This window comes from Momordica charantia, assembly GCF_013281855.1.
Source record: "Momordica charantia cultivar OHB3-1 chromosome 6 unlocalized genomic scaffold, Mcharantia_2.0 BLBB01000006.1, whole genome shotgun sequence".
NCBI classification, from domain to species: Eukaryota; Viridiplantae; Streptophyta; class Magnoliopsida; order Cucurbitales; family Cucurbitaceae; genus Momordica; species Momordica charantia.
The window spans coordinates 5,448,520-5,475,779 of record NW_028275164.1 but is presented as its reverse complement, the minus strand read 5'-3'; the positions used below and the strand labels follow the sequence as shown (position 1 = coordinate 5,475,779).

Genomic DNA, 27,260 nt, shown 5'->3' with positions numbered 1-27,260 from the left:
AGAAACAAAAAACAAAAAACGGGTACGTTACCAACGAATCCTCAAAGCCATCATCTAGACGATTGTCGAAGAGGTTTCTTACATCTATCTATTTATTTATTTGAGAAATGACAATAAAATCTAGGAAAATTATGGTGGGAAGCAAAATATTTTATGTATTTCAAAGTATGTCACATGTTTTTAAAATTTTCAAATATAGCAAAAATTTTCACTTATATCAGTATTATATCAGATACTCATATCAATAGTATATCGATAGTATATCAAACACTCATATAAATAGTATATTAAATATATATCACATACATATTACACATACACTTGTATCGGTACATATATCAGTAGTCAAATATATTACAGATATATTACAAATGTATTTAATTTGGATAAAGTTATTATTTTAAAATTGGACTTCCACTTTTTTTTAAACGATATATTTGATAAAACTAAATGAGGTTGCTATTTTGCTAATTTTATCACATGATTTTTACCATATTTTCAACAAATACAGAAGTTAATCTATTTGAAAAAAAAAAAGCTTGGTTAATAACATGTTTTTTCTTTTATATATTTTAAAATTAAGCTTACAACCGTTATTTTTATCATCTATGTATGTCTTTATCTTGTTATCAATATTTATATAATGTTTTCAAAATGTAAGCTAAATTTTGAAAATCCAAAAGAATTAGTTTCCAAAACCTTATTTTAATTTTCAAAATTTGACTAATAATTATAAAGAAATATGAAAAGCATACCAAAGAAATTGTGAGGAAATAAATATAATATTTTTAAAAATATAAAATTAAATTACTTCCAACTAAACCCACTTAACTATAAAATCAATTGTTATTTGTGAATAACGAGAAGATAGTTCTTTCAACTATAGCTATCAACTCCTACCAAATTAGTTTGGGTATTTTTAGAAGTGGTTCATGTTACGTTAATAATTCTCAAGTAATTTTAAATGTCGAAAATTATTTGAAATGATTCATAGCCAAATCATTTAGAGATGATTCTCAAGTGATTTTTGGTAAAAAAAAAAAATAATAATTTTAAAATAGTCATTGTTTTAATTTTCAAATTTATCTTTATATTTCACCTTATTTTTACCTTGAAATTTGAGAAATTTTATCTTTCTTATTTCTAATTTTTTTTTTACTTTCTAACTTTATTTATCATTAGCTTTCGTTTATCCTCTCTAATTACTTTCTCTAAAATCTTTTGTAATATTTCTCTAAATTTTTAGTTCACTGTCTCTTTTCTAAGTTTATTTCTCTATCTAAAATCTTTGTCCCACCCTCTAAAATTTATCGTTTTAAGATTTTTGTTCTTCTCTAACTTTTTTCTCTCGAAAACTGTTGTCAAATTATTTCTTTAAATTTCAAATATTATCATTCAAATCCAGTTTAATTATATAAAGATCACTAAAAAAAGGTGTAATCAAACATTAAAGTAACCATATAAAAATCATTTTCCTAAAATCGATTATCATTAAATCTTTTTTACTAAAATCATTAATTCTATGATATTCCCAAACAAGCTTTTGCTTAGATTGGGGAGCCACTGTGCCAAAAAAAATTTTGACTGCTTTTTGTTAATACTATTCTATATTGCATGATAATATAATTTCTTTTTACCTCTCCACCCGTAGATATCGCCAAAATTGCTTAAAACAATCTCTATACTAAAACAAAAAATGTAAGCATGTGATTATAGCACATACATTTATATATGGTTTAAGCCATGGAATGTGACCCCACAAGGAAAATGCCTTAGATTATGGGACAAAAACACTACGATGCATCCCACTAATATTTTGATAAGCTAGCATAGAAATCACCTAATCCTTGATTAATTAAAATTATGTTGCAACATTAAAATATGCATACATGAGGTTTGCAAATTTTAATATTAGAACAAACTTTACAACACACCCAAGAAGTGTATATGATACTTAGTACTTAACAAATTAGGTCAAGAGCAAATATTCAATCAAGTGTGCAGAAAGTAAAAGCCATAAATTTGGTATCCTTTCAAGATTGCGTATGGCCGAATGGACATTTCCTTTGAGTCATCAATTGGAAAATTATTCTATCATGATTAAAAAAAAAAAATGTATAAACTAAAGTTCGTGATTGCGAAAAGCAAATTTATATAAATCTTAATTTAATAATTTGAGTTTTAGGGGAATGGGGGTGGAGTTGGAAAAACCAGAGGGGACAATGTCCCATTGTTTTTCTTCTCTATCCAAACAGAGAACATGTTACATGGTTTATGTTTTATATTATTTAAACCCCTTTCCAACCAAGCTTTTCAATGTTTGTTACAAACATAGCAAAACTCACGTGACTCGCACGTGCATAACATGACCCTTGAATCCCCTCGCAAAACCTAAAATACCAAAACTACCCCCTCCTCACATGGCCAAAAGAACTAAATCATGCAAACAAAATTTAAAAAAAAAAAAATCAATAATTTAAGGTGATGAAATTGAAGTGATGGGCTCCAATAATTGAAGCCCCCAGCGGCCATCTCCTCATTTCATGCCACTATAATATATATATATATATATAAGTAATGGACGAAGACAAGGCTGTCAGCCCAAACAGTCCCGTCACCCGCAGGTGGACGGTGAGTGCCCAAAAAGCCTTAGCTTTCGCTTCCTGTTCTGCTAAGTGCTAACTTCAACCGCAGCAATCATTTCGTTTCATGCTCCTCCAATCCAACCCAATTTCAGGAATTTATTTTATTTATTGGCTTATTCATTATTTGGGAAAGGCTGGTTAGCACTTGGCCATTATTGTTCCCCCTTTATTATTTGCTTCATTTGGCCACCATTACCAAATGTTTCTTCTCTTCACTTCTCTTCTCTCCGCCTTTATTTTCGCCATTTTGCTATAAATACATCAATACCCTAAAGTTGCACTTATTTTTCCTACTTGAAATATTATATATTTCATATCACTGTACCTGCTGCCGTGTCGTCTGAGATCATGGGCAGGGTTATTATGATATTCATCACTTGATCTTTGCAGTTGGGGGATTGGTGAGGCAGTTGTGGAAATACATGGAGAGGCCTTAAAAGTTAAAAGGGTGTCTGTGAAAATCACAAATTTGAAGCCTTTTTAGTTCATTACTATGATAATGGGGAAGAAGCTGAAGAAAATTGCAAGTGTTTTGGATTGTTTCAGTAGTGCTTCTTCATGTAGCTCTTGTTTTTGCATAAACTCCATGGAAGATCAGCAAGAAGATGAGTTTGATAAAGAACCGCTCATGCCTTTGCCTACCCACAACCAGAAGGAGCAGTCGCTGAGATTGAAGGACCTTGTCAATGGAAACCAAACCTTAGCCTTCCAACTTAAGCCCAAGGTAATTTTATTAATTAATTAATTTCCCTGCCCGTCCTTTTTCTTTCACCGTTTCATAAAGGAAATGCAAACAAAGTTTTAGATTGATTGGGGAAATATAAAATAAAACCGTGGAGATATTTAAGATATTTGAGACCCTGTTCTGCGGTGGGTTTGATTTTGCAGATGGTGATGTTGAGGGTGTCCATGCACTGTAGAGGCTGTGCAAGAAAAGTGGAGAAGCACATTTCAAAGATGGAAGGTAACACATAGCCATCAAATTAACAACTCCCACAAATTAACAAAAAAAATATAATTATGTTGGGATTTTTTTTTTCTTTGAATGATTTACAGGAGTGAGCTCGTACACAATAGACTTGGAGACGAAAATGGTGATTATTATTGGAGACATTCTGCCTTTTGAAGTGGTGGAGAGCGTCTCCAAAGTCAAAAACGCACAGCTCTGGCAATCTTCTCTAGCTTGACCATTATTATTATTTGCATATGAGCAAATAATTAATATTATTTATTGTAACATCAATTAGAAATGTGTACATCGTTCTAAAACAGAGGGATTCGAATTGGCAGAGAATATTTAATATTATATTGTGTGTAATTTCGTGTTTTTAATTTCCATATTTGACCACTTGTGGTGTGAATGTGATTACAACCAACGTGACCTAAGAGATTGAACCACTTAATTTAGGTTAATTGTTGACATTATTGTAAATATTTATCATTTTCTACATGTAGCTATGTCTTTTTTTTTTTAGTAAAATAACATATGAGACGAGGATTTGAATGCACTACTTTCTTTTATCGATAAATACATATATTAACCTGTTGAACTACATTCATGATGATTAATTTATAAAATTAGGTGGCATGTATTTATCTAGTGTGTCCAATTGAAATGACTAATTATAGCCAACTTATCCCTTTAATTTTGAAAGGCTACAAAATCACGGATGTGACCTATTTTAATATCATTTAAATGGAGATATTTCAAATTAAGAATATCTCAACTAGAATATGACAAAAATTTCATGAGTCAATCGCGTGTATTTATGACAAAAATGTAGATTCAAATTTTTATCTTCACACATTGTTGTAATAAAAAGAATGACAAAAATATCGAAAAACCTTTACACGGCCATTTTCTTGCCACACATCGGCTTGAATAACAGAACTTTTAACAAAAGTAAACTCCTCTTTAACCCTTGCCCTATTATCATAAATCATTGATTTATTCATTTTAAACTTGTAATCCATGACTCTATAGTTAAAATGACCAAACATAAGGGTCAATTACACAAAATCACTTGATTGATTTTTTATAACATAAAATATAATTAATACTTGTCCAATGTGAGTATAACTTAATCGATTAAGTCATCCAAAAGATTTGGATTTGAATTTTCATCCGTGCACATGTCGTGATAATATAAATATATATATATGAAAATGACAAAAATGCACCTACTTGTTAATTTATTTTTTTATTTGTTGTTACTAGAACAATTTTATTTTTTTCAAACATGTATCCATGAAAAATCCAATAATTTATCAAAAACTGAATTATGAGCTTGACAAATGAACACGTATAGTCTGGTGCCATATTAAAACTCAAATGGACACATCACTAAACCAATATGTATTGTGGGCCACCTAATTAACCGACCCAATTTGTGCTATAGATGCATGCATATTGCAACAAATAATTAAATCACAAATTTAAAACAAAAATATCCTTAAAAAAATTAACATAAGAAAAAGAGAATAAAATTATGGCATGCGCGTAAACTAGAAAACTAAATAAATGAGAAATAGAAAATTAAAATTGATGAACAAACGCCCATCTAAATATAGTCCAAATTGTTTACGATACTTCGATCCAATGTGAGTTTGAATCTCCACTTGTACTCAAAATTAAAAGAGAAAATTGATAAACAAACTAGGTCGAACCATAGTAATTAACATGAAGATATCAAAGAAATAAGAGAAGAATAAAAAATTATTGGCTCGTCCAATCTGACAATAGCTATTCCGCTATCTCATACCGTTACTATCTCTCGTGTCTCTTTACCCTTTTAGACAAAAAAGACTAGAGTAATAGCACTACTGCAAACTATAAAGGGAAGTCTTGAGCTACCGCTCTTCATTCCAATGATCACAATGAAGAATCCAATAACTCCTCTCAGGACCTACGATCATCGAGATTTGAGAAAGATTTGAAACCGAAGCCCCCTTAGACACCTTTGCTTATAAAAAATGGAAATTGTTGTTTCTAACTTTTTCTTTTCTTTCTTTTTTTTTTATAATTTTCTTCTTTGTTTATAATTTCTCTCCCTCTAAAATATATTTTTTTCCTAACATTTTATCTTTTTTTTTTCTAATTCTCTTTACCATATTTTTTTTATTAAAAAAAAACTAATTAAAATTAATTACTAAGCAAATGATTTCCCATGTGAAGATCTGTATCCCTGGGATAACTCGACCCCAATTTTTATTTTTGGAATTTGGGAACAGCAAGGATGAAGATTAAAAAATTTTGTGGAGTCCGAAGATGGATATGACCTTTTACCATTTACATTATACATAAAATTTTCTCTTTCACTAAATTTCTAACTATTTAATATTTTGAAATCGAGAAACAAAAAAATAATTATCAAACAAATTTGATATTCTATTTTGTAAGGGGAAAAACATAAAACAACCAAACTAAACCAAAAAAAAATAATAAATAAAAAATTGTTATAGTATAGGTTTCCACGATAAGTTCTTGATCAAGTTGAAATTAAAAAGAAAAACGGTCAATCAACGGATCTAAAACTGAAATATTGTTAAAAAAAAAAAATCAACACTGAAAATTTTATAAATACTTAATAATTGACCAACATAAAAAATCACTCAAAACGAGTATGAAAAATTTGTGCTCCATAAAACTGGGCAATATTAAATAATCAAAATGTGGAAGTGTGGTAAATGTGTAATTTGCACCTTAATTTCATTGACTTTCACAAAATATCCGTTGGAAATTCTCGACGTAAACGGTCATGCCACGACGTCGTTTAACTGGTCAAAGTTATTCGTCGTCGTCAGGATTTCGTCCTTGGACGATAACAGTTCCGTATCTATCACGATAACTCGAACGAGGAAGCAGAAAGAAAGAAAAGAAATATCAGAGATTTGCGAAATCAGAAACATTTGATTCACAGGACGGGAGAAGAAATTCACCATGAAATCCATCTTCATTCTCTTTATCTTCTCGGCTCTCGTTTCTCTTTCGACCCAAACCACTGACTCCAAAGACCTCAAAATTCCACCGTCCTCTGCCCACGCTCGGCTCGCCAATTATGGATTTCCGTTCGGTCTTCTTCCATCCTCCGTCGTGAGCTACACTATCAACGACACCTCCGGAGACTTCTCTCTGGACCTCGGTGACTCGTGCAAGTTCACGCTCCCGCCAGACAACTACGTGGCTTCGTTTTCTAGGGTTGTCACCGGTAAGATTGCCAAGGGTCGGATCCACAGTCTCGACGGGATTCGAGTTCGCGCTTTGTTCCAGTGGTGGTCGATCACCGGTATTAGGTCTTCCGGCGATGATTTGGTCTTCGAGGTTGGGTTAATCACCGCCAAGTATCCGTCCAAGAGTTTCAACGAGAGCCCAGCATGTGAAGGTCGTCGCTCTGCTTCGTAAGAGGTTCGGGTTTCTTCAATTTGCTGTTCTTCTGCTTCTCTTACGGCTAATTCTACTGTTCGATTTCAAATATTAGCAGTAGTTTGGGGTTGCATAGGTGCAAGTAAAGTAGACTTTTCACCTAACTTCAAAATTAAAATCGCTCTGTTATTGTTGCGTTGAAAGTAATGTTTCAGTCGTATGAATTATATTCTGTAGGAAGAGAATGCTTTAGTTTGAATTAACTATCGTCTTCCTTTTATGTGGTATGCATTCGAGTTATCTTCTACATCCATGAATTTCGAACAGAATCTGTATATTTCTTCCACATTGATAACGTGCCCAATCGAAGGCCCTCTTGATTATCCCCTGACTAATTTGAACGCAGAAATGTAAATGTGAAATATGGAATATTTTCCGTTTCATGAAAGCATAATTAAAACTCTCGGTGTTAATTAATAATACAAGAAAATCCTAGTTTCCTGACGTTCTAGAATGAAAAACTTTCTATAAATCGTGTAAGATCTGGTGGATCAATTTGCAAATCTATTGATTGTTGGTATCTGGCTAGTTTTAGCAATAGTTTTGGCAATAGTCCAAAGACCCTCAAAAGCAACCGGTTGTCTTTGTTAAATCGGCCTCATTGGATGAATGGGAACTTTATCTATTTTTGGATTTAACAATTGGGCGTTCTAAAGTGGGAAAGGTGTGGAGTTGCAATCTGGAATTTACAACAAGTGTGCTAGGGAGGTAGTTCAATAAGAACAGAAGCCATTGGGGACAACTATAAAATGACAAAACCCGTATTATTAAAAGATTTTTTAAGAACTGTACTGGTGTTTTTAGCTAAATTAGTTGCACGTTAGAAAAAAAAAACCAAACCCAGAAGGCTAGCAAAATCCTTTTTTGACAATGTGGTGTTTATCATTAAGAAGAGTACCATGTCACCTGTAAATTTCAGACGATGATTTTGCTAGTAAGCTGAAAGAATCAAGGATCTAGGGACATAGAACAAATAGAAAGATCATTCTTAATCTTAACATAAGAAAAAAGGGAGGGAGAGAGAGTGAGAGATCAAATAGGAAGTCGAGATTTGAATTTTTGACCCTGCAAAACATAAAATTTAGAAGTACCATTTAATAACTTTTCTGTAGTTAGTATGATTCTCGACTTTTAAGCTACTATTTGCAAGGATTCCATTTTATTTCTTTTTCATTTTTGAAAAATCAAATCATTCCGAAAAGTTGGAAGTTTTGATAATACATTATTCATGATGTTTCATTTACATGCTACTGTCTTACAATCGTAAGATCAAATTCAAATGTCAAGGACTCAAGTCCGTTGCTATTGACAATATCGTTTTCCTTCGTTGTCTTAAAGGGAATCATATAAATTGTTATGGTGATTTTCTTGGGTCCATATCAACCATCTAAAATTTTCAATTTTCAAGATTGAAGTACAAATTCATTCTGGAAGCTGGACCAGGCAGGGTAAGATGTAGATTCTTCTTCACATATATAGGACCAGGCTGGGTAAGATGTAGATTCTTCATATATAAAGTGGAAGGAAGCAACAAACTACATCTCATATTATATTAGTTGGTTACCACAAAAACTTCCAACTCTATATATATCCTTTTTAGGTCTCCTCTCTCTATCATCTCTGTCCCTAATCACAAGATCTTTGTTTGATGAAAGAAAACGAGAGGGTGTGAATAGTTTTAATTTTCTTACATTTTGGACATATAACATGTATTTTATCTGAGTCCTTGGTCATCACCAGGATCTAGAAAAGTTTCCTTGCAACTCCCAACATACCTTTTACTAAGAATCTTTTAGCTGGAGCCGTCTTTCTTAATGTGTTTGGCAGGCAATGCTGCGATCTGAAGCTATCTCTTCATCATTACTTATAAAGAAACAAGTGAATTCTCATTTGTCTGGCTTTCAATTTCTATGCAAAAAAGAAAAGTAGATTCCCCAACTTTGTTTCTTTTTCTTTTAAATATTTAATAGCTTGACTTCATAAGGTGCAGAATATATAATATCTTGTACTTACCAAGATCAAATTGGATCAAATCTACTATTTAATTGGTATTCTGTTTCTGCTGCAGGCATTCATTCATCTTCAAGCATAGATGAACCCAGTGCATAATCCATATCATGTTATCATCGATGTTTCGGGGTATTGTTACTTTAGAAACGAAATGTGAAGCTTGTGTATATGGTGGCGTATCAGCCCCAGCCTGTTGTATGTATGTTCTAATTCTGCGTATTTTAACTCTTGCTGCTTCTAGTTCTGGATTAATACACTATTTTAATAATGTTTGTTTAGTACATGACCATGAGCTGACATATATTTCTGTAATTTTATTCCCTCTAACTTTTCTTTTTCATTTTTGTTGGTTGTGTTTGTGGCCTGTGGGGGAATCTGGGGTGAACGACTTTGAAATTCTGGTGTCGGTTGTCTTGTCTTTTCAGCAGCTTCTTTTACATAATGATGCCTCCGAGTGAAATTTAAAGGGCAAATTGTTGATTTAAATAATAAAGTCAAACCTCTCTCTTGGAGGGCTATTATTGCTGTTTCAAAGTGAAAAAACTATAGTTCAATTTACATTAAAATTTTAAGGGTTATTTATTTATGTAGGGTGGGAGGACAGTACTGCTGGATAAGATATTTCTCTGAAGAGAATTATTTTCTTATATTTTGAGGAAAACTCACTAATCATCTCAATTATTTTATCATACTTTTAGGAGGGATTTTAATCTGTAATGATAACTTCATTTTAAAATATTCTTACTCAAAAAACTTCGTCTTTAAATATTTGATTTTCTAAATTGATTATACATATCGTTTTAAATAAATAATTATAAATTTCAACATGAGGGGTGGACATTCGAACTCAATATCTTTTGATCAAGGATAGGTGTCTTGCTTAAGTTGACAATCGTTTATGAAGTTTAATGATGATAATCAATACTTTCATTTTATGATAGCCTATGTTTTTAGTTCAATGAGAAAGTTGGAGAATTTGAAACTTGACAATTGAACTATGTTCATGTTGGAATTTTACGAAAATAAAATATTAATTTATATAAATTAATGATTGATCTAGATATTGGAGAATTAGTTTATTGTCATTTAAGATTCATGATTTTTTTTCTTCTTTTTTAGTATAATATGTAGGGGCGTGAGATTGAACTCACAACCTCCTTGTTGGAGATATGTGTCAAAACCGCTGAACTATCCTCGTTTTGGCTATAAGATTCATGATTTAAACTTCGTTCCATCTCACCTCATTCTTTTATGGTCTTAACTCAGACCAAGCCTAACTTTGCAAATACTCACTAAATAATTTACTATTTACGGCCCCCAAAACCCCCAAAAAAAAAATCAGAAAATGTTAAAATTATTTGGACAGATTGGTGGACATTTTTTCTTTCAAGCGACACCATCAACCTTAAACTTGACGGAAGAAATATTATGTTTAGTTAATGTACCCCGCTGATGCGCTAGAACTTCCAAACACTCGACATGTCGACATGCACTTTCTTGTATGGCCAAAACTTTTCTGGACCAAAACCAAGAAGTGGAGAACCTCACCTCACAGCCTCTCACACACACACACAATCACCAATATTTTTCCCAAAAGCAATCAATAATCCAACATTTGTCACAAACTTGCTCCACATTTTCATTTCCCAAGAACCCACAAGGCTCTAATTTAATGAAACCAAGAAAGCCATTCATATGGCTTACACAGTCACAGCAGCGAGTGGAGGCTCAGGCTCAGGCTCCCCTGCCTTGTAGTCTGTTCCCACCCCTCGCATGCCCCTTCTTTTCACCACACTCTTCTCATTACCCAATCAAATCTCTTCTTTATTCCTCCCTATGGCTCTAATCTTTTTCTTTAGCATCGTTTCCCAAAAAGAAACCCATAATTACATGTCACACTCTTATTTGATTACCCTTCTTGTCTACTTTCACGAGTTTTATCAATCAATCATGCCCCCACCCCCACACCCACCCCCTTTTCCTTTATTTCAACTAAAATTATCTTCCCTTTTCACCACCTTTAATTCTGTTCACCTAACTTAATTCAACCCCACGTTAATTATAAGACAAAACTCCAACTGGGTTCATTTTATTTGGTCCAATCCAAGACTGAAAAGGCCTCAAATTCTCCAACTCTAACACGCTAGTCAAGCCGTCGTTAAAGTGGGGATTTTGATTCTTCTGCCCACGGATTTGTCCAAGTTCGTTCACACTTAAGTTAACCAATAAGGCAAGGAAGACGGTTACAGAGAATACACCCCAAAAAGGTGCAATTTTTGCGCACCCAAGGAAAAGTCTCTGGGATCATCAGATTGTCTTTTTACAGGTGCCTCTTTTTTGACCTCCAATTGGGTTTTTTTTTTTTTAATTTCCTTTTCTTTATTTTATTCTTCTGGCACGCGTCATTAACTGCGAAACCGAGTCTTCTTCAATTCTTTTTTATGGTAAATTCGGTCGACGTGATTAAAGAAATTTTTTTAACTTAATTAATGATTACAATAATGTCATGATTAGAGTCCGAGATTCCGAAGTCATCAGATCGGACGGCTGGGATTTGATCACGTGGTGGAGCTGATGATGAGACTTGTATTTTGTCTTTCACGTTGGGTTTCCAACAAACTTGATAAAGCGAAAATATATAATAATAATAATAATAAACAGAATTAAAATAACGTTTACTGAGGAGAAATCACGCGCCGGAAATTGCGAGTGGGTTTCACTCCCCAATCTGAATTCAACGCAGTGGTTTGTGTACTTTATCTGCTCGTTATAGCGGGAAATGGATCCTAGAAGAAGGCGGATTTCTCACGCGCGTCTTTCGTACGTGATTTGCACTCTCTGTCCCTAGTCCCATAACGTGAACATCTCGTACAAGCTTTTCTCTCCCTAAGCCAACTAACACATACGAAGACTCTCTCTCTCTCTCATCTTCCTCTCTCTATCTCTCCCTCTGCTCCATGCTCGCGCAGAACAAATTATTCGGTTTCGGCGCATCGAAGCCCTAGATTCGTCCCCATTCTTCGCCGGTACGTCCCGAATATTTCTCTTTTGTTTTCATCGTTTCTTGCAAACGATTTCCTTGGCTCTTTGGGGCTGTTCTGCGGCAGATCCGTTGTTTTTCGAGCTTCCTTCTCGGTGTTCTTCTTCTTCTTCTTCTTTTCTTTTTTTCTTTTCAAATTATGTATCCGTATTGTATCAGTATTCCGTAACGTTAGTTCTTCTTTTTAATTCTGTATAATCAGTATCTAACTTGTTGGGCTTTTATTTGTTTCCTCTAGATTCGCACAATGTGTTTGCTAAATTTCAGAAGCGTTATTTTCAACTTTCTTTTGCTGCTTGCGCCTTCCGTGTTCTCTTTCCTGTATTGTTTTGACTATCGTGTATAAAGTCGTGGAGAATGTTTGATGAAGGTAATGTCATGGTAATTCAACAGTGTTTTTTTTTGGTGAGGATGACGGAAAAAGATTATTTTGTGCGTGGAAAATATTTTTACATCTTATATATATATATATATATATATATATTATGTATATGTATATATATTTTCTGGGAACTTTGGAAACGTTGGCTCTGTACCGCTGAAATCAATAATTTCAATGTTTGTCGATCAATTTCGGGAAAATCACAAGCTACATTTGGGAGGGTAAAATGTTAAGCAAAAAGATGGAGTCGTGGCGATTTTCCTCCTGCACACGCATAAAGAAAAAGTCTATCTGCTAGCTTTTTTTTTTCCCTGGACTTTTTGAAGATTAGCTTCCATTTCTTTGTTGTAATGAAGATCTCATGAGTTTAGTTTCATGCTCTCAAGGCACATACACACAAGAACAACCAAATAGGAAATTTTTTATATCTCTACTCCTGGGATGGGCAAACTTTTAACTTCTTACTCTGGAAAATTCAGTATGTTTTGACGTATAATATGCAATTTAGTACTATGTTAATTTGTCCCCTTTTTATTCCCTCAATTCCTTTTCACTGGATGTTGAAGGCAAGGAATCTTTTGCCTTGCGAATTTGGTAAGAGGGTTATGAATTTTTTTAATCGTGCATTATCCGTCTTTTATCAGTTCTGTTATATGAATTCATCTTTTCCTCTTTAAACCTTGACAGAAATAAATTGGACTTACGCTGACTTGATCATGTATAATATAGTACTTAATAGCTGGTGGGTCTACATTTCCGCAATGTGTTCTTGGTTTGGAAGTAGGAAAATGACAAATAGATAAATTATATTTCAAGTATAGTAAGTCATGCTGTATTATTGCCAAGGGTAACTTGTTTATACTTTTCTATCCAGTTTTTGTGTTCAAAGTCCTGATGTGTAGAGAAGCAGAGAAAATGAGCTTTTAGGTGATGCTTGAACAGGTCAAAAACTTCTCTGTAGTTTCCTGAACCTCGGTTGGAACTTGGAATGATGTATTTGTTCTACATTCTGATCATGTCTTAACAAGGAGAAGCCGGACTTGATCATTCTTTTATTTAATGTCTGAACTTCCAAAGGTGACTAGTAGAATGGTTAAGAAACTGGAAATGAAGAAAACTTCATCCAGTTCAAATAATCGATCTGCTAGTAGGAAGCAACCCAGGAAGACAGAAAACCCAACTCGAGTACCAGCAACTCCTGAGCAATCTCTAGATTCTGGAATTTCGAGTACATGGGTATGCAAAAATTCTGCTTGTAGAGCTGTTTTGTCAATAGAGGATACATTTTGCAAGAGGTGCTCTTGTTGTATCTGTCACTTATTTGATGACAACAAGGACCCTAGTCTCTGGCTGGTGTGCTCTACTGAATCTGAACAGGGAGATTTCTGCGGATTATCTTGCCATATTGAGTGTGCCTTACAGCGTGAGAAGGTGGGGGTTGTTGATCTTGGACAACTAATGCAGCTAGATGGTAGTTACTGCTGTGCCTCTTGTGGCAAAGTTTCTGGGATACTTGAGTAAGTAATTTTCTCCCCCAATGTTTCCTTTAATCGTCATTTTGCATAATTTTGGGTTCTCAGGACACAAAGAGGTATTGTTGCAAGGTTTTTATTTATTCCAGTTATCCTCTTTTAGCTACGGCCTGATCGGATTGTGAAATTCAAAACTGGCAGATGCTGGAAGAAGCAGCTAGCTATAGCAAGAGATGCACGCCGTGTTGATGTTCTCTGTTATAGGATTTATTTAAGTTACAGGCTTCTTGAAAGGACTTCAAGGTTTAAGGAACTGCACGAAATTATTCAAGATGCAAAGACCAAGCTGGAAACAGAAGTGGGTCCTGTAAATGGTATTTCTGCCAAGATGGCTCGCGGAATTGTCTGTAGGCTCACTAATGCTGGTGATGTGCAGAAGCTTTGCTCTCTCGCGATCGAAAAAGCAGATCAATGGTTGGCTACAGTATCTAATACAAATCTGAATTGCCGAGGTTTAGTCCATGACCATATGTTACTTGCCGTCCAACTATTCTAAATAAATCTCTTAAGCTTTTATGTTGTTTATTTCTTTTCCCATAACTTCATTTTTTTACAGAAGATTCACTTCCGGCTGCTTGCAAGTTTATTTTTGAGGGCATCAAATCTTCTTCTATTGTGATAACTTTAATTGAAATTTCAAATGCATCATCTAAGGACACTAAAGGCTACAAGCTTTGGTATCGTAAGAGTAGAGAAGAAGAGGCATACTCAGAAGAACCTATTTGTGTATTTCCTAGATCTCAGAGAAGGATTTTGATATCCAATCTACTACCGTGCACTGAATACACATTCAGAATTATTTCATATTCAGAGACTGGCGACGTTGGTCACTCTGAGGCCAAGTGTTTTACAAAGAGTGTAGAAATAATTCACAACTCCTCCCATTCTCCCACTCCTCCAAATCACAGGAAAGAAATTCCCATTATCGAAGAAAGCTGTATCCACAAGAGGGGTCCAGATAATACAACCATTATCAGTTCATCTTCAGGATTTCAAGTACGAGAACTTGGAAAGATTCTGCAACTTGCTTGGACTCAAGGAGAAGGCTGCCTCGAGAGGCTTTGCAGTGCTGATGTAAAAAATTGTTGTGGAGTGATGAAGGGGGTCAAGCCTGAATCCCCGGAAGAAGAAGAGCAGCTGCCTCCTGTTTCTCGTGAACTTGATTTAAATGTGGTTTCAGTGCCTGATCTGAATGAAGAACTAACTCCTCCATTTGAGTGTTCTAGGGATGAAGGTAATGACTGCACTCTGCAGCAGGCTGTTGAGGCAGATGAAGATGCTGCTTCCCATGACATGGAGAAAAATGGCTTGGCTAGATCACACGGTAGCGGTGACGATTCTCAGATCTGGACTTGTGGCCCAAATGGAGAGGTGCCGGCTGTTGATTCCCTCACAGGGTTATGTAGGAAAAGGGCAGCAAGCACACACGAAGAACCGAATGATTGTGACAGCACTTTGATAAATGGATCCCCACTCCGAGTATCCAATGGTTCATGTTTCTTGGACGAGAACTTCGAGTATTGTGTAAAGATAATTCGATGGCTGGAATGTGAAGGTCACATCAAACAGGAATTTAGATTGAAACTTCTAACATGGTTTAGCTTGAGATCAACAGAGCAAGAACGCAGGGTAGTCAACACCTTCATCCAAACACTGATTGATGAACCTAGTTGCTTGGCTGGACAGTTAGTGGACTCCTTTTCTGATATCATATCCTGCAAGAAGCCACGAAATGGGTTCTGCAGTAAGCTCTGGCATTAGATTAGCATACTCACATGCAGAAATCGCCGTTAACTCAGTACTTATCTTACATTTTCTATGCTATTCTCCTCTAATTGGTCTGGCATTATTTGTACAGGCATTTTTCCTTGATCACCGTCATCAAGTGATCTATTTATACCTCGGACAACAATGTCATCCGGGTCAAAGAAATTGAATGCTGATTCTGATTGCAGAGACAGATTACTCAATTTTTCTTAGAATGTAACAAATTGTTGGTGGCCGGTACCTTGTAGGGAGCATGGAATATTTCTCAAGTGCTTGGTGTCGGTGAGGATAATTTGTAATATCTATCATATTGACATTGCCTTCTTCCAATTCAAAGAAGGCAACTGAAATTATTCTTGAATTTTCCATGATTAATGTCATCTTGTTTGGTACAATAGTGTAGTTGGCCTGGTAAATTAATGAAACTTCTCTTGGTTGGTTTATGAGGGAGAATGATGGAGAATTTAGCAGCAGCTAGTTAAGCATATTTTTAGTATGCAGTAGAGCGTTTCAGCAACTTATTTTTCTTGTAATAGAAAACTATACAACATACGACATATTTGCTTAGACAATGCCCATCTAAGCATTTCTAAAGGTAAAAAATTGGTTGACCTTCTCATTTCAATCCCAGCGTGTGAAAGAAAGTGCAAAAAGTTTGCTGCTAACAAATAGAGACAGAAAGGATAAGGAAGGACTGTTTAAAGAGTAAAATATAGAAAGGAAATTGTCTGGATCGAACGTATCAAATTATGGTGTATGTAAGTCGACAAGGACAAATCAACAATTTTGAAACTTTCTAGGGATAAATACTCAGAATTAGAAATAATTATTTTAATCAGAAACATACGTAAATTACATACTTGTTATGTGTATAATTGGAGAAAGGTACTTTAGTCAATTGTTCAATTGTAATGGATAAATCTACTATTTTATGGAGAAATTTAGGGAGGTCTAATTTTATGAGTAAAGTAATATTTAGATATTATTAATAAAACCATGTTAAAAAAAAAGTTCATCTTATACCACTTCATAATTATTTTTTTGCTTTTTTTATTATTATTTTCTTAACTAATCTGACAATACTGATTAAGATATATATTGAATCTCACCCTACATGTTATTTGAAGTTGAACTTAAAAAAAAAACATTTTTTTAATTATAAAACAAAACTTTTTTTTTCAACTCTTTCGTAAAGAGTGTTTAAATAGAGTTATTTAGAGAACAAATAATTGGAAAATAATTAAAATTCACTGTCCAGTTCCAAGACCATGTTTTTTTTATAATAATTATGTATAAGTGTGTGTGTGTTTTTTTTTTTGTAAAAATGTGTATTTTTTGTTTGTTACAATTTCATAGTTTTAAATATTTTATTTTTTTACAAAGGTAATAACTCAAAAGGTTCCTGTTGGTCACAACTTATTAATTACGGTATATTTATGTGTGTTATTTCCTTAAACCTCGATAAAAAGTTTAAAATTTTATGAAGAAAACATAGTCGGAATCAAACCAAACTTATATTATATTAAAAAAAAAAAAGTTAGTGATATTTTTAAAAAATACATCAAATTTAAGCTATATAATTAAAACAATAATAAATTCATCAAATAATGACATGGCTACACGTGGAACAATGGCAGCCGGGTACCAGCGGAAAGACGGAAAACAAAAAATCATCACAAATTCGCAAAATAATTAATAAATAAATTACTGTCAAAGTTTGGAAAGCAACGAAACGACGACGTCGCAGCGAAATCGGGTGGATTAGGAACAAGATTACATGGCAACCGCAAGAGCGGAGCAGGAAGTTCACTCGCAATTGTATCAGCCACACTGAGACCACTTTCCGACTTCCATTCGCTCTAAAAATGCTTCTTCATTCTCCGTCTTCACCATGTCTCTCATTCAAGATTATTAAGGCACAATCAAAACCAGGTAAGTTTCTATGCGCTGTTTTTGCTAAATTCAGTCCATATGCTCAATAATTTTCTCTCTCCCTGACTTTCGTACTCTGTTCATCAGATAATGTTCTTCTCCTTCCGGATTTGAAGTCTTTGGTTCGTAACCAAAGAACTGAAAGGTCGATTTCCGTGTCACGTGGAAGGTCCATTCCGAGCTCAGTTACTAGAAATGCTGCTTCTGTCGAAGGTGAGTTTCAGCTTATTGCTTCTTTTTTTGTTAAATTCACCGGTAAAAGCGCGAAACCTCTATTTATTAGCGTATATAGGATTGTTGAGTTTTGTAATCTTCTGCCAGACGCAAATTTCTGTTAAATTGAATTTGTTTATTTCATTATGGTTTTGGAATCCCGAGACAATCTATTTGATTAGTTGGCAATTTTGTTTTTCGCGGCGAAATTGTCATTAATTTATCTTTACGATTTTTAAGTTGACAAATTTTAAGTTTTTCATAATAAATTATTGTATTGTGAATAGGATGCATAACTTCTGAAGTCTATGGAAGTACTTCATTAAATTCTGTCATTTTACATTTTGTAATATGGTCGCTATTGCTTCTCTAAATACAGATATATACTGATCATTAACAACTTTGTAACTTATAATGTACGAACCTACAAGTTGTGACTCACAACTTCGGAGTATAGATTTTCATTTAAATGATCATTCCTTATTGCTTCAGAATTAACTTCTAAATAGGCCTATGTTGAATTAAGAAAAAAATAAGTTTCCAGATTTAAAAGAAAAAAATGTATTCGTGGAAGGTTGAAGACGTAACTAATAAAAGAGTAAATATTAAGTGATTCAGTTGTCAAGGTTTAATTTTGAATTTAGGCTAAGAAAAGGAAACTTGGTCATCACTTTACGTTTTAACTTGATTAGAGATTTCTCAAGGGTGAAAGAACGAGGTACTCTAAATTTGATGAGGAATCAGTCAATATCATTGTAGTATACTTTACATGTGAGACTTTAGCAAAAACTGAGAATCCAAGAAGCATACCTTTCACACTATGAAGTCCAGTTTATTAGCTATGCATTCATGCTTATATCCTGAAAAAGGATTTTATATTTCATTTTTGTATGTTACCAACGCAAAGAAGTTGTCACATCAGTCCCCAGACTATCAAGTTAGTACGACGATAGGTTATTTTAGCATCAAAGCATTTCTGTAAAAGAAAAATTTTGTTATCATTTTACCTAATATTAACCATTCACTGGAATAGGTGTTTCATCAATCATATTATGACCAAATTACATCTTCTGTTTTCTGTAAATTGTAGCTGGTGCTTCTGTGATGTCCATTGAGACGGCTGAGGCTGATGTATTAAAAGCCTTATCACAAATTATTGACCCAGATTTTGGAACAGATATTGTCTCATGTGGTTTCGTGAAAGATCTTCACATTGATGAGGCTTTAGGAGAGGTTTATTGAGAACGTGAAATTGATGAATTGATTGTTGTTTTCTGTGATGTCCCCTTGTTACTAATTAAACTAGATGCTTTTGGATCACAGGTTTCTTTCCGGTTAGAGCTCACTACACCGGCATGTCCAGTCAAGGACATGGTAAATGACCCAATCACGTTGAACTGACATATGTTTGGAAGGGTAGACTTTTTGTTTTTTACCACACGTTTCTTAGAAGTGGAACTGTGTTTTTGTCTTGCACCATGGTTCTTTCCATGATTTTTGTCTGCAGGTGCGCTGCAGCAATCTCATAGTTGATATATATTTTTGTTCATTTATTATAAACTTCACAGTTCCTTCAAAAAAATTTATCTGAAGCCCTAATGAATATCCATTGCTTGAATGTCATAATTGATAAGGTAATAACATACACAATACATTGCATGACAGTTTGAACAGAGGGCTAATGAGGTAGTAGCAGCACTTCCTTGGGTTAAAAATGTGAAAGTGACGATGTCGGCACAACCAGCAAAGCCTATTTATTCTGGGGAACTTCCACCTGGGTTGCAGAGAATTTCAAACATCGTGGCAGTTTCTAGTTGCAAGGTAGGCTACTCATTTCATATTTTTTAAGCTAACTTACTTGATATGAATATCTATCTAAGTGTAAATCATTAACTTCCAAGATTGACTCCTTTTCCGGAAAAAGTTTGTTTCATAATTTCTTTAAATTCTTTGATGTTATATCTAAAAACATTATGAAACACTGTCATCTATTGTCTTTTTCATTGAGGAAAAAAATGCTACTGATTTGGAGTCCTTTTCAGGAATTTTTAATGTTCTCTTTTTTTATTTTTTTCGTGTTAAAAGAGATAGCTAACCATGTATGCAGGGAGGTGTAGGGAAATCAACTGTTGCTGTAAATCTGGCGTATACTTTGGCTGGTATGGGTGCTAGAGTTGGTATTTTTGATGCTGATGTTTATGGACCAAGTTTGCCCACTATGGTTTCCCCTGAAAACAGACTGCTAGAAATGGTAACCATTCAACGTTTCAATTTAAATTTTCTTCCAGTTAGTGATGGTAGATTATGATTGTCTAAAATTTCTACAGAACCCTGAGACGAGAAGCATTCTTCCAACTGAATACTTGGGAGTCAAGTTGGTATCTTTTGGATTTGCAGGACAAGGTCGTGCCATAATGCGAGGTCCAATGGTTTCTGGTGTCATTAACCAGCTACTGACCACTGCTGAATGGTTTGTGCTCTTGGTAAACTAATTAGAAGTCAGGGATATATTAGTAAAGGAAACATATTTATACCGTATGTATTAAACTACCACTAAATTTCTGAACTAGAGTATATTTAATCATCTAATATATTTTCATCACATTTCTCTTTCCGTCACAAACAAATTCTCCTAAGATTAACGGAAAAAGAAATAAAGCAAGACCAGTTTCAAGGCCAAAAAAAAAAAATAGACAGACATGTTCTGCATGTTTCCTCTCATGTCCAAACAAGTACATTTTTTAAAGTTCAAACTACCGAGAAATGATATTCAAATGTACAAACTTATAAAAGTATTTAAGTCTTCCCCTTTCGGTTTAGCTTAATTATTAGATGGTTTCGTAGAATCCAATATATTGCGTTTTGAACTAATCTATTGGGTACGTTTCATATACCAGTTTATTCTTTTGAAGGTTATAATCAATTTCTTCCTCCTTTAACCAGATAAACGAGATGGTCTGATTGAACCTAAAATATTGAGTTTTTAAACTGTTCTAATAGGCACATTTAAAATACTGGTGACCTATTTAGAATGTTTTAATCAGTTTATTCCCCTCTCCGTAACCAAATAAGGAATAGAGAGATAACTAGTAGACTCTTTTTTGCAAACCAGGTTTTAGGAGCGTACTTCTATTATTTTTCCATCTGCTTGCAGTTGCCATGACTATGAAACAACACACAAGAATTTGATTTATTTTAACCTTATTTTAATCGAACAAGCGGCTATCTATTAACAGTGTACGAATATGTAACCATCATCTAATCCTAATCAGCTATAAATAATGTAGGGGTGAACTGGATTACCTTGTTATTGACATGCCCCCTGGAACCGGTGATATTCAACTTACTCTTTGTCAGGTTTGTTGTTTTTCCTTTAAATTCCCTTTTAACTCAATAATATTCCAAGCCCGTTCCAATAACAAGTAAGAGTTCATTGAAAATTTATTTTCCTTTTCTTTGATGTATCAGGTTCTCCACTCTTTTTCTTTATAAAACAATTTCTTCCTTGATGTCTTATTGTTGGTTTATTTCCCATTATTATTATTGTTTTTGGAGTATACTTAAACTTGTAGATGGCCTTTCCAATCTGAAGTTGTTGATTCCATTGTTTATTATTGGTGATTTGATTGAAAACATTTGCAGGTGGTCCCATTAACTGCTGCTGTTATTGTTACCACACCCCAAAAGTTAGCATTCATTGATGTTGCAAAAGGAGTTCGCATGTTTTCTAAACTGAAGGTTTGAAATTTCTGCATAATTGATTTGTCATTGTGTCAATTTTGTTTATTGTGGAATCCATGAAAGAACAGACAGAAGGTTCTTATGATCAAACATACTCTTAACTTTGAGATACCACTCTTACACTAGGTCCCCTGTGTTGCCGTGGTCGAGAACATGTGCCACTTTGATGCGGATGGAAAACGTTATTATCCATTTGGTAGAGGTTCAGGTTCTCAGGCACGTAATATATCATGAGAATTCTTTCAAAGATGAAATTAAATTGTGAAAAATTTTACTCAACTATAGCTAAGAAGTAGTGTGTCGCAGGTTGTCCAGCAGTTTGGAATTCCTCACTTGTTTGATCTTCCCATTAGACCAACTGTAAGTCTGACGAGAAATTCCGTTGGCCACCTTTATTCTCGTGTACTCTGATGTTGTAATACCAGGAGTTGGATTTTTGTACGATCACTTCAAAGTTTGTTCTTTTATCTGGATAGCTATCAGCATCAGGAGATAGTGGGATACCTGAAGCGGTGGCTGATCCTCAAGGAGAAGTCGCCAAGACATTTCAGGATCTTGGGGTTTGTGTTGTGCAACAGTGTGCCAAGATCCGGCAACAAGGTAAGCTGTTTTCGCCTTCTGAAAATTGTCCTGGTATTATACTAAATCTTTATTTAGACCTTCACAAGCGCGAATTTGATTGCTCATGCTACAATTTGAATGCTAATTTTCAGTAAACTTTATAAATGTCAGTATCAACAGCTGTTTCCTATGATAGAACGATCAGAGCAATCAGGGTGAAGGTACCTGATTCTGATGAAGAATTCCTTCTACATCCTGCTACTGTGAGACGAAATGACCGCTCTGCCCAGAGTGTGGTATGTTCGATATAGTCATGTAGATAGTTGATTTTATTTTAGTCCTTCGATTATTGCCTAAATGCAACCTTTACTTTACTACAGTATCCAATCGTATCTTACAAGTCAACTAGCTGCTTTAGTAATGTAGCACTAACTGCCGCTTTAAACCTCTTAGTTGGATCTTTGGTGAGATGCTAGTGGAACTAAAGACTTGTATAAGGCGGGCAAATTTATATTAGCACATGAACAAGCTTTTTCTTCATACATATTTATTTGGTGTTTAAAGATTACAAATTTAACAACAGATATCTTTCTAAACTAGCGTGTTGTCAAGATGAAGCTGAATAGGGAATTTATTTAAAATTTTGAATCTAATTTCATCAATATGAGAAATGTAGGAGAATATTTTATTTGTCATCAAGGCTTACGTTAATATGAAACTATAACAAGTTTAGTCTTATGATAGGCCTCCCACCATACACACATACATGAGGAGGGACAAGAAGGGAAAACTAGAGGGTAGGAGTCAGATGCGAGAAAAGGTTCTATTTTAGGAAGTATCGTGTCTTGAGAATAGGATTTGTAATAGTTGGATAAAGGTAGGGAGTAACAAGTGAGTGTTAGGACTGAGGTCATCTTATCTGTACTTGTACTCCTGGTTAATGGAAATTAGTCCTTCTTGATTGATGCCTATTATATTATTTTTAGTGTTGAATTTTTTTTAGAGAGTACATAATTTTCCCATAAATTGAAAAATTATCTATTTCATTTGTTATTAGAGTTAACAAAGACCATATAAATTCAAGTAAAACATAGCATTTCTTGCTAGCGACCATACATTTCAGAAATTTCTGATTGCGTTTATAATTTTTTATGACAACTTCGAAATGATTTTTTGATATTAAAAAGAAAGAATTGCCAAAGAAGGCAAGAGCAGAGTGGCAATTGGGAAGACTAGCTATCAATTTCAGTCAAAGGAAAAAAATAAAGTGCATTCTTGCATGCATCCGACTGTATCTTATCTACATTACAATTTCATATATATATGTATCAATCTCTTTTAACCTTTTCTTTTCTTACTTTTTTTTCCTCGGTGAAGTACAATGAATGTGTTCTGATACCTTTTCTCTGAGAAATTAGATTGCAGTAAAAATCAACAATTTTCTTTTTGGTTCTTTCCTTCTGTATATAAATATACTAACTAATGAAGAAAACAGCTTGCCAGCTTATTTATATATTACCTGTTTATTATTGACTTGATAGCCTTTTAAATTTACCAAGCACACACACGTTTGCCCGTGTGAAATTAAACTTAATATGATTAATGATAATTGTACTCTAGCTTATACCTATCTTGCTCTACTCAGATATTGAAGTTTGGGATGCAATTAGAAATTTATGCTAACAATTAGTAAGCGGTCAACAAAAGAAACTGTGCGGCTGGCGAGTCAGTTTCATGCTTGTCATTATACACTTACTCATCAGCTGACTAGTACACAATATTTTAGAGGTGGAAAATTTTGAATTGTAATCTGGCTATTAAACCCAGCTCCTCCAAAGCCATGATTATCAATGTATGAATTATCAGATCTAGGTGAGAAGAGGATTCTGGTGATTGAGATTTGGTTGATATTGCAATAAATAAATGGAATGATTACTAATGGCAGCCAAAACTTTCTGCTTGATCATTTAATTTAATCTAACTAGAAAAGTGTATCTTTCATGTGGGAAGAGAACATTTCTCGGTTTTCTTTCATGGTTGATTAATGTCATAATTTAGATTTACTATTACTTGATTGGCATTAAGACTCTGATTGTCTAAGGCTTAAGACTCTTGGGATTTTTTTTTCTCTCCCAAATCAGGACGAATGGACAGGTGAGCAAAAATTGCAATACACTGATATTCCAGATGACATTCAACCGGAGGAAATCAAGCCCATGGGAAATTATGCTGTGACAATTACCTGGCCCGATGGATTTAACCAGGTGAGCAAAATTGCATATGGATTTATAATCGACATGATCAAGTCCATAGTATTGTTTACGGAGGGGATCATTTTCTTTTTCTTTTTTTTTCTGGTAAGGAATGGATTCATTATGAAGAAAAAAATTGCCAAATGGGAGGATAAGGCATTCTCCAAAAGGCCGAGGCATACAAAATGCCTTTTCTACATTAGAAGTTTGTTAATTGATATAAAAATTATATCAAAGAAATAAGTCAGCTCAATAACTAACCTTATCTTTATCTCAAGTGGGAAAACACAAAGAAAAAGATCTCTAGCATTATAACACACACCTAACGCTGATGTCACAAATAAATGCGAGGGGGACTGAGTGGCTTCCAAACCAACTAATTTAAATCCGGGGGAAGGTAGCTAGAGTGATTACTGTCTACGTATGACTTGTGCCATTGGAAAATTCTAAATGTTTTATTTTTTTCGCTTCTTGCTTATTCTGACTCTACACCCCGTCCCTCCCAGTGGACAGCCGGTGAGGAGCATTCAATAACAAAAATGTTAACTAGGAAAAGAACAATTAAAAAGAAGCAGCTTGGGACAAGAAATATGTTTTTTATTTTATTTTTCCTGTGTCTATCATGCAGAAGGAGAGTTTTGCTCAAATTAAGAACGAAACAAATCATTTCAAAACTGAGTTCTATAGTGCAGTTCTAATTTAAAATTTTAAACCTTATTTACTGCGTAGATTGCTCCCTATGATCAACTGCAAATGATGGAGAGGTTAGTTGATGTTCCTCAGCTAGCTCCTGCACAGGTAAACTATTGAATTCCTGAATTTTGTCTGTCTCCATTGTAATATATAGTGTGTTTATTTTTGGGGGGTGTCCTCTGCAGGCAGTGTAGAGTTCAAGAAAATTAGAAGATTAGGCTATGAAAAAGCTAGATCGTTGAATTAAAAGCATCCCACTTTGGATGATGGAGTTGGAGATAGAATCCCTTTTTTTCAGTTACTTTTCTTGAAATGTTGTAAGATTGTAATGTTATAGATGATGCTTAAAAGCAGTGGAAAGATGAAATATCAAATATCAGATGCATGTAAATTTGAAATCCCAATTGTTTCTGTTTGATTTGTTTTCTGATTGCGTTCTCTAAGGTTATGAAAACTATTTTTCAGTGGAGAAAGAATCAGTGGACCGATTTATTTGCGAATCTTGGCTAGATTTCTTGGAGTTCAGTTCAGACTGGACAAATTAAATAGTTCAACTAAGCTCTCACCCATGAACAGAAAAGTCATCCACGTCTCTGCTCTGTCCCATCACAAACTCCAGAAGAGAAGGGACATGCATTGAGACAAGAATACCTCATACGGAATTTGCGAGACGCAGATTCTTACTTAAAAAATATACATGAATATATATTTTTAGATTTAAATACTATTTTTTCATGTTTTTTTTTTGTTTGCTTTAGTTAATTTTGGTAGAACAGTCCTTTTGGTCTGTTTATTTTTATTTTTATCTCATTTTCTCTCATCATAATTTTAGCATGACATTTCACTCTAAATTTCTTGAAATATAACCATAAGTTTGTAACGGTTTCGATTGTGAATAAAATTTAAGTTAAAATTTTGTAAATATAGACTAATTTGATTGTTTTTCAAAGTACATAAATCAAAATTAATATTTTAAAAGTTCATGGACTAAAATGAATCAAAGTCAAAAGGACTGGGAACAGTCATATTTTTGTAAGGCTAATATCTTTCTTTATAGTTAAATGCTTAAACCCGCTAATATCCATAAATATGAAGTAAAAAGGAGATTCTCCATGTCAATTGGAACACTAGCTCAAATGGAGATAGAAGATGGAAGATTGGATGTTCCACTTCCATCTCAATTCTCACCCCTATATTAATTAATTTATCAAACCAAAAAAAAAAAAGAAAAGAAAAAGAAGAGTTTCTCCATCTAATTTTGTGGTGCAGAGAGAATTGAATTAGGAACCGGCCTAATAAATGAGGTGCATGCTTTCAGTTGCAGATATATTTGAAAAGAGACTGTTTTATCAAAATTCAAGCCAAATTGAAACTGGAAAAGGCAATGTGTGTTAATGGATTGCTTGGTTTCCTCAACCGTTTAATTTTCTTAAAATGGGACCCTCTCCACTGTCCACTGTCCATTTCCGCCATTAAAGCCGCTGCCCCAAAGCTTTTAAAGTTCAAACAAACGGATTGTCCAAAACACTCCAATCACCAATCACCAATCAAAACGCCCCCACCCTAACCTTTTGGCTTTAATTGTACCCAACCCCACATGCCATTTAAATTTCTGCTTCTATTGCAAATCTTTACTCAAATGTTATTTTTATAATGTCAATAAAAGGTGAATGATATAATTGCAAGTTTTTAAGTGATATAGATATTTTTTTATAATTTAACTTCTTTCTCTCTTCCTGGTTTCTCCCATTACTGTGCATACAACAATTAATATGACAAGACTTCCTCCACAGAAACTTTATCATATAAATTATATTTATGTAACGACTAAGGTTAGAGAGTAGAGAAAGGTCAACAACATAACCAAAGTTTTTTTTTTCTCTCTCTCTCTTATTGACGTTAAATACTAGGCGTTGGATTAGGTACTGAATATTTGTTTTCCTTAGTGGAGTATTATTATTATTATTTTAGTACGTTTTCCTTAGTGGAGTAGGTAATATGTTGATGTGTTTTTATGCGATTAAACCCACTTCCTACCTTTTCGAGGAAAAAAAAAATTTAAGGTAAAG

General features: G+C 34.0%; 4 protein-coding genes across 9 annotated transcripts; all 4 read left to right on the top strand.

Moving 5' to 3' along the window:
- Positions 1-2,589: 2,589 nt before the first annotated feature.
- Positions 2,590-3,951, top strand: LOC111014475 (Heavy metal transport/detoxification superfamily protein). The gene is made up of 3 exons (XM_088125782.1): positions 2,590-3,369; positions 3,534-3,609; positions 3,702-3,951. The coding sequence occupies exons 1-3, from the start codon at positions 3,139-3,141 to the stop codon at positions 3,830-3,832; spliced, it is 438 nt and encodes a 145-aa protein (XP_087981908.1). The 5' UTR covers positions 2,590-3,138; the 3' UTR covers positions 3,833-3,951.
- Positions 3,952-6,484: 2,533 nt separating this feature from the next.
- On the top strand, positions 6,485-9,418 carry LOC111014474 (DUF538 family protein (Protein of unknown function, DUF538)). The gene is made up of 2 exons (XM_022289218.1): positions 6,485-7,050; positions 9,137-9,418. Exon 1 carries the CDS (start codon positions 6,586-6,588, stop codon positions 7,045-7,047), a length of 462 nt encoding a protein of 153 aa, XP_022144910.1. The 5' UTR covers positions 6,485-6,585; the 3' UTR covers positions 7,048-7,050; positions 9,137-9,418.
- Positions 9,419-11,949: 2,531 nt separating this feature from the next.
- VRN5 (Fibronectin type III domain-containing protein) lies at positions 11,950-16,242 on the top strand. 4 transcript variants are annotated; one of them, XM_088125371.1, is made up of 5 exons: positions 11,951-12,104; positions 12,357-12,488; positions 13,375-14,017; positions 14,174-14,484; positions 14,589-16,242. In XM_088125371.1, exons 3-5 carry the CDS (start codon positions 13,560-13,562, stop codon positions 15,791-15,793), a joined length of 1,974 nt encoding a protein of 657 aa, XP_087981497.1. In that variant the 5' UTR covers positions 11,951-12,104; positions 12,357-12,488; positions 13,375-13,559; the 3' UTR covers positions 15,794-16,242. The 4 variants fall into 4 exon arrangements, with proteins under 4 accessions (XP_022144903.1, XP_022144900.1, XP_087981497.1 ...); XM_022289211.2 differs by lacking the exon at positions 12,357-12,488 and having other exon boundaries at positions 11,950-12,104; positions 14,592-16,242; XM_022289208.2 differs by lacking the exon at positions 12,357-12,488 and having other exon boundaries at positions 11,950-12,104.
- A 1,307-nt stretch (positions 16,243-17,549) lies between these two features.
- On the top strand, positions 17,550-25,990 carry HCF101 (ATP binding protein). Of its 3 annotated transcripts, none has more exons than XM_088125812.1 (16): positions 17,551-17,731; positions 17,819-17,944; positions 19,035-19,177; positions 19,268-19,318; positions 19,610-19,765; positions 20,052-20,195; positions 20,272-20,414; positions 21,232-21,301; positions 21,587-21,682; positions 21,812-21,901; positions 21,992-22,045; positions 22,162-22,285; positions 22,418-22,542; positions 24,388-24,510; positions 25,228-25,296; positions 25,657-25,990. In XM_088125812.1, exons 1-16 carry the CDS (start codon positions 17,665-17,667, stop codon positions 25,699-25,701), a joined length of 1,626 nt encoding a protein of 541 aa, XP_087981938.1. In that variant the 5' UTR covers positions 17,551-17,664; the 3' UTR covers positions 25,702-25,990. The 3 variants fall into 3 exon arrangements, with proteins under 3 accessions (XP_087981939.1, XP_087981938.1, XP_022144904.1); XM_022289212.2 differs by lacking the exon at positions 25,657-25,990 and adding an exon at positions 25,377-25,602 and having other exon boundaries at positions 17,553-17,731; XM_088125813.1 differs by lacking the exons at positions 24,388-24,510; positions 25,228-25,296; positions 25,657-25,990 and adding an exon at positions 23,892-24,354 and having other exon boundaries at positions 17,550-17,731.
- Positions 25,991-27,260: the final 1,270 nt, after the last annotated feature.

Coding starts and splice junctions, on each gene's coding strand:
- HCF101 (XM_088125812.1), top strand. CDS start 17,665: ATGCTTCTTCATTCTCCGTCTTCACCATGTCTCTCATTCAAGATTATT. Junction 17,945..19,034: donor AAATGCTGCTTCTGTCGAAG/GTGAGTTTCAGC, acceptor TGTAAATTGTAG/CTGGTGCTTCTGTGATGTCC. Junction 20,196..20,271: donor AAAACAGACTGCTAGAAATG/GTAACCATTCAA, acceptor AAATTTCTACAG/AACCCTGAGACGAGAAGCAT.
- LOC111014474 (XM_022289218.1), top strand. CDS start 6,586: ATGAAATCCATCTTCATTCTCTTTATCTTCTCGGCTCTCGTTTCTCTT.
- VRN5 (XM_022289208.2), top strand. CDS start 13,560: ATGTCTGAACTTCCAAAGGTGACTAGTAGAATGGTTAAGAAACTGGAA. Junction 14,018..14,173: donor AAAGTTTCTGGGATACTTGA/GTAAGTAATTTT, acceptor CAAAACTGGCAG/ATGCTGGAAGAAGCAGCTAG. Junction 14,485..14,588: donor TACAAATCTGAATTGCCGAG/GTTTAGTCCATG, acceptor ATTTTTTTACAG/AAGATTCACTTCCGGCTGCT.
- LOC111014475 (XM_088125782.1), top strand. CDS start 3,139: ATGATAATGGGGAAGAAGCTGAAGAAAATTGCAAGTGTTTTGGATTGT. Junction 3,370..3,533: donor CCTTCCAACTTAAGCCCAAG/GTAATTTTATTA, acceptor TTGATTTTGCAG/ATGGTGATGTTGAGGGTGTC. Junction 3,610..3,701: donor GCACATTTCAAAGATGGAAG/GTAACACATAGC, acceptor AATGATTTACAG/GAGTGAGCTCGTACACAATA.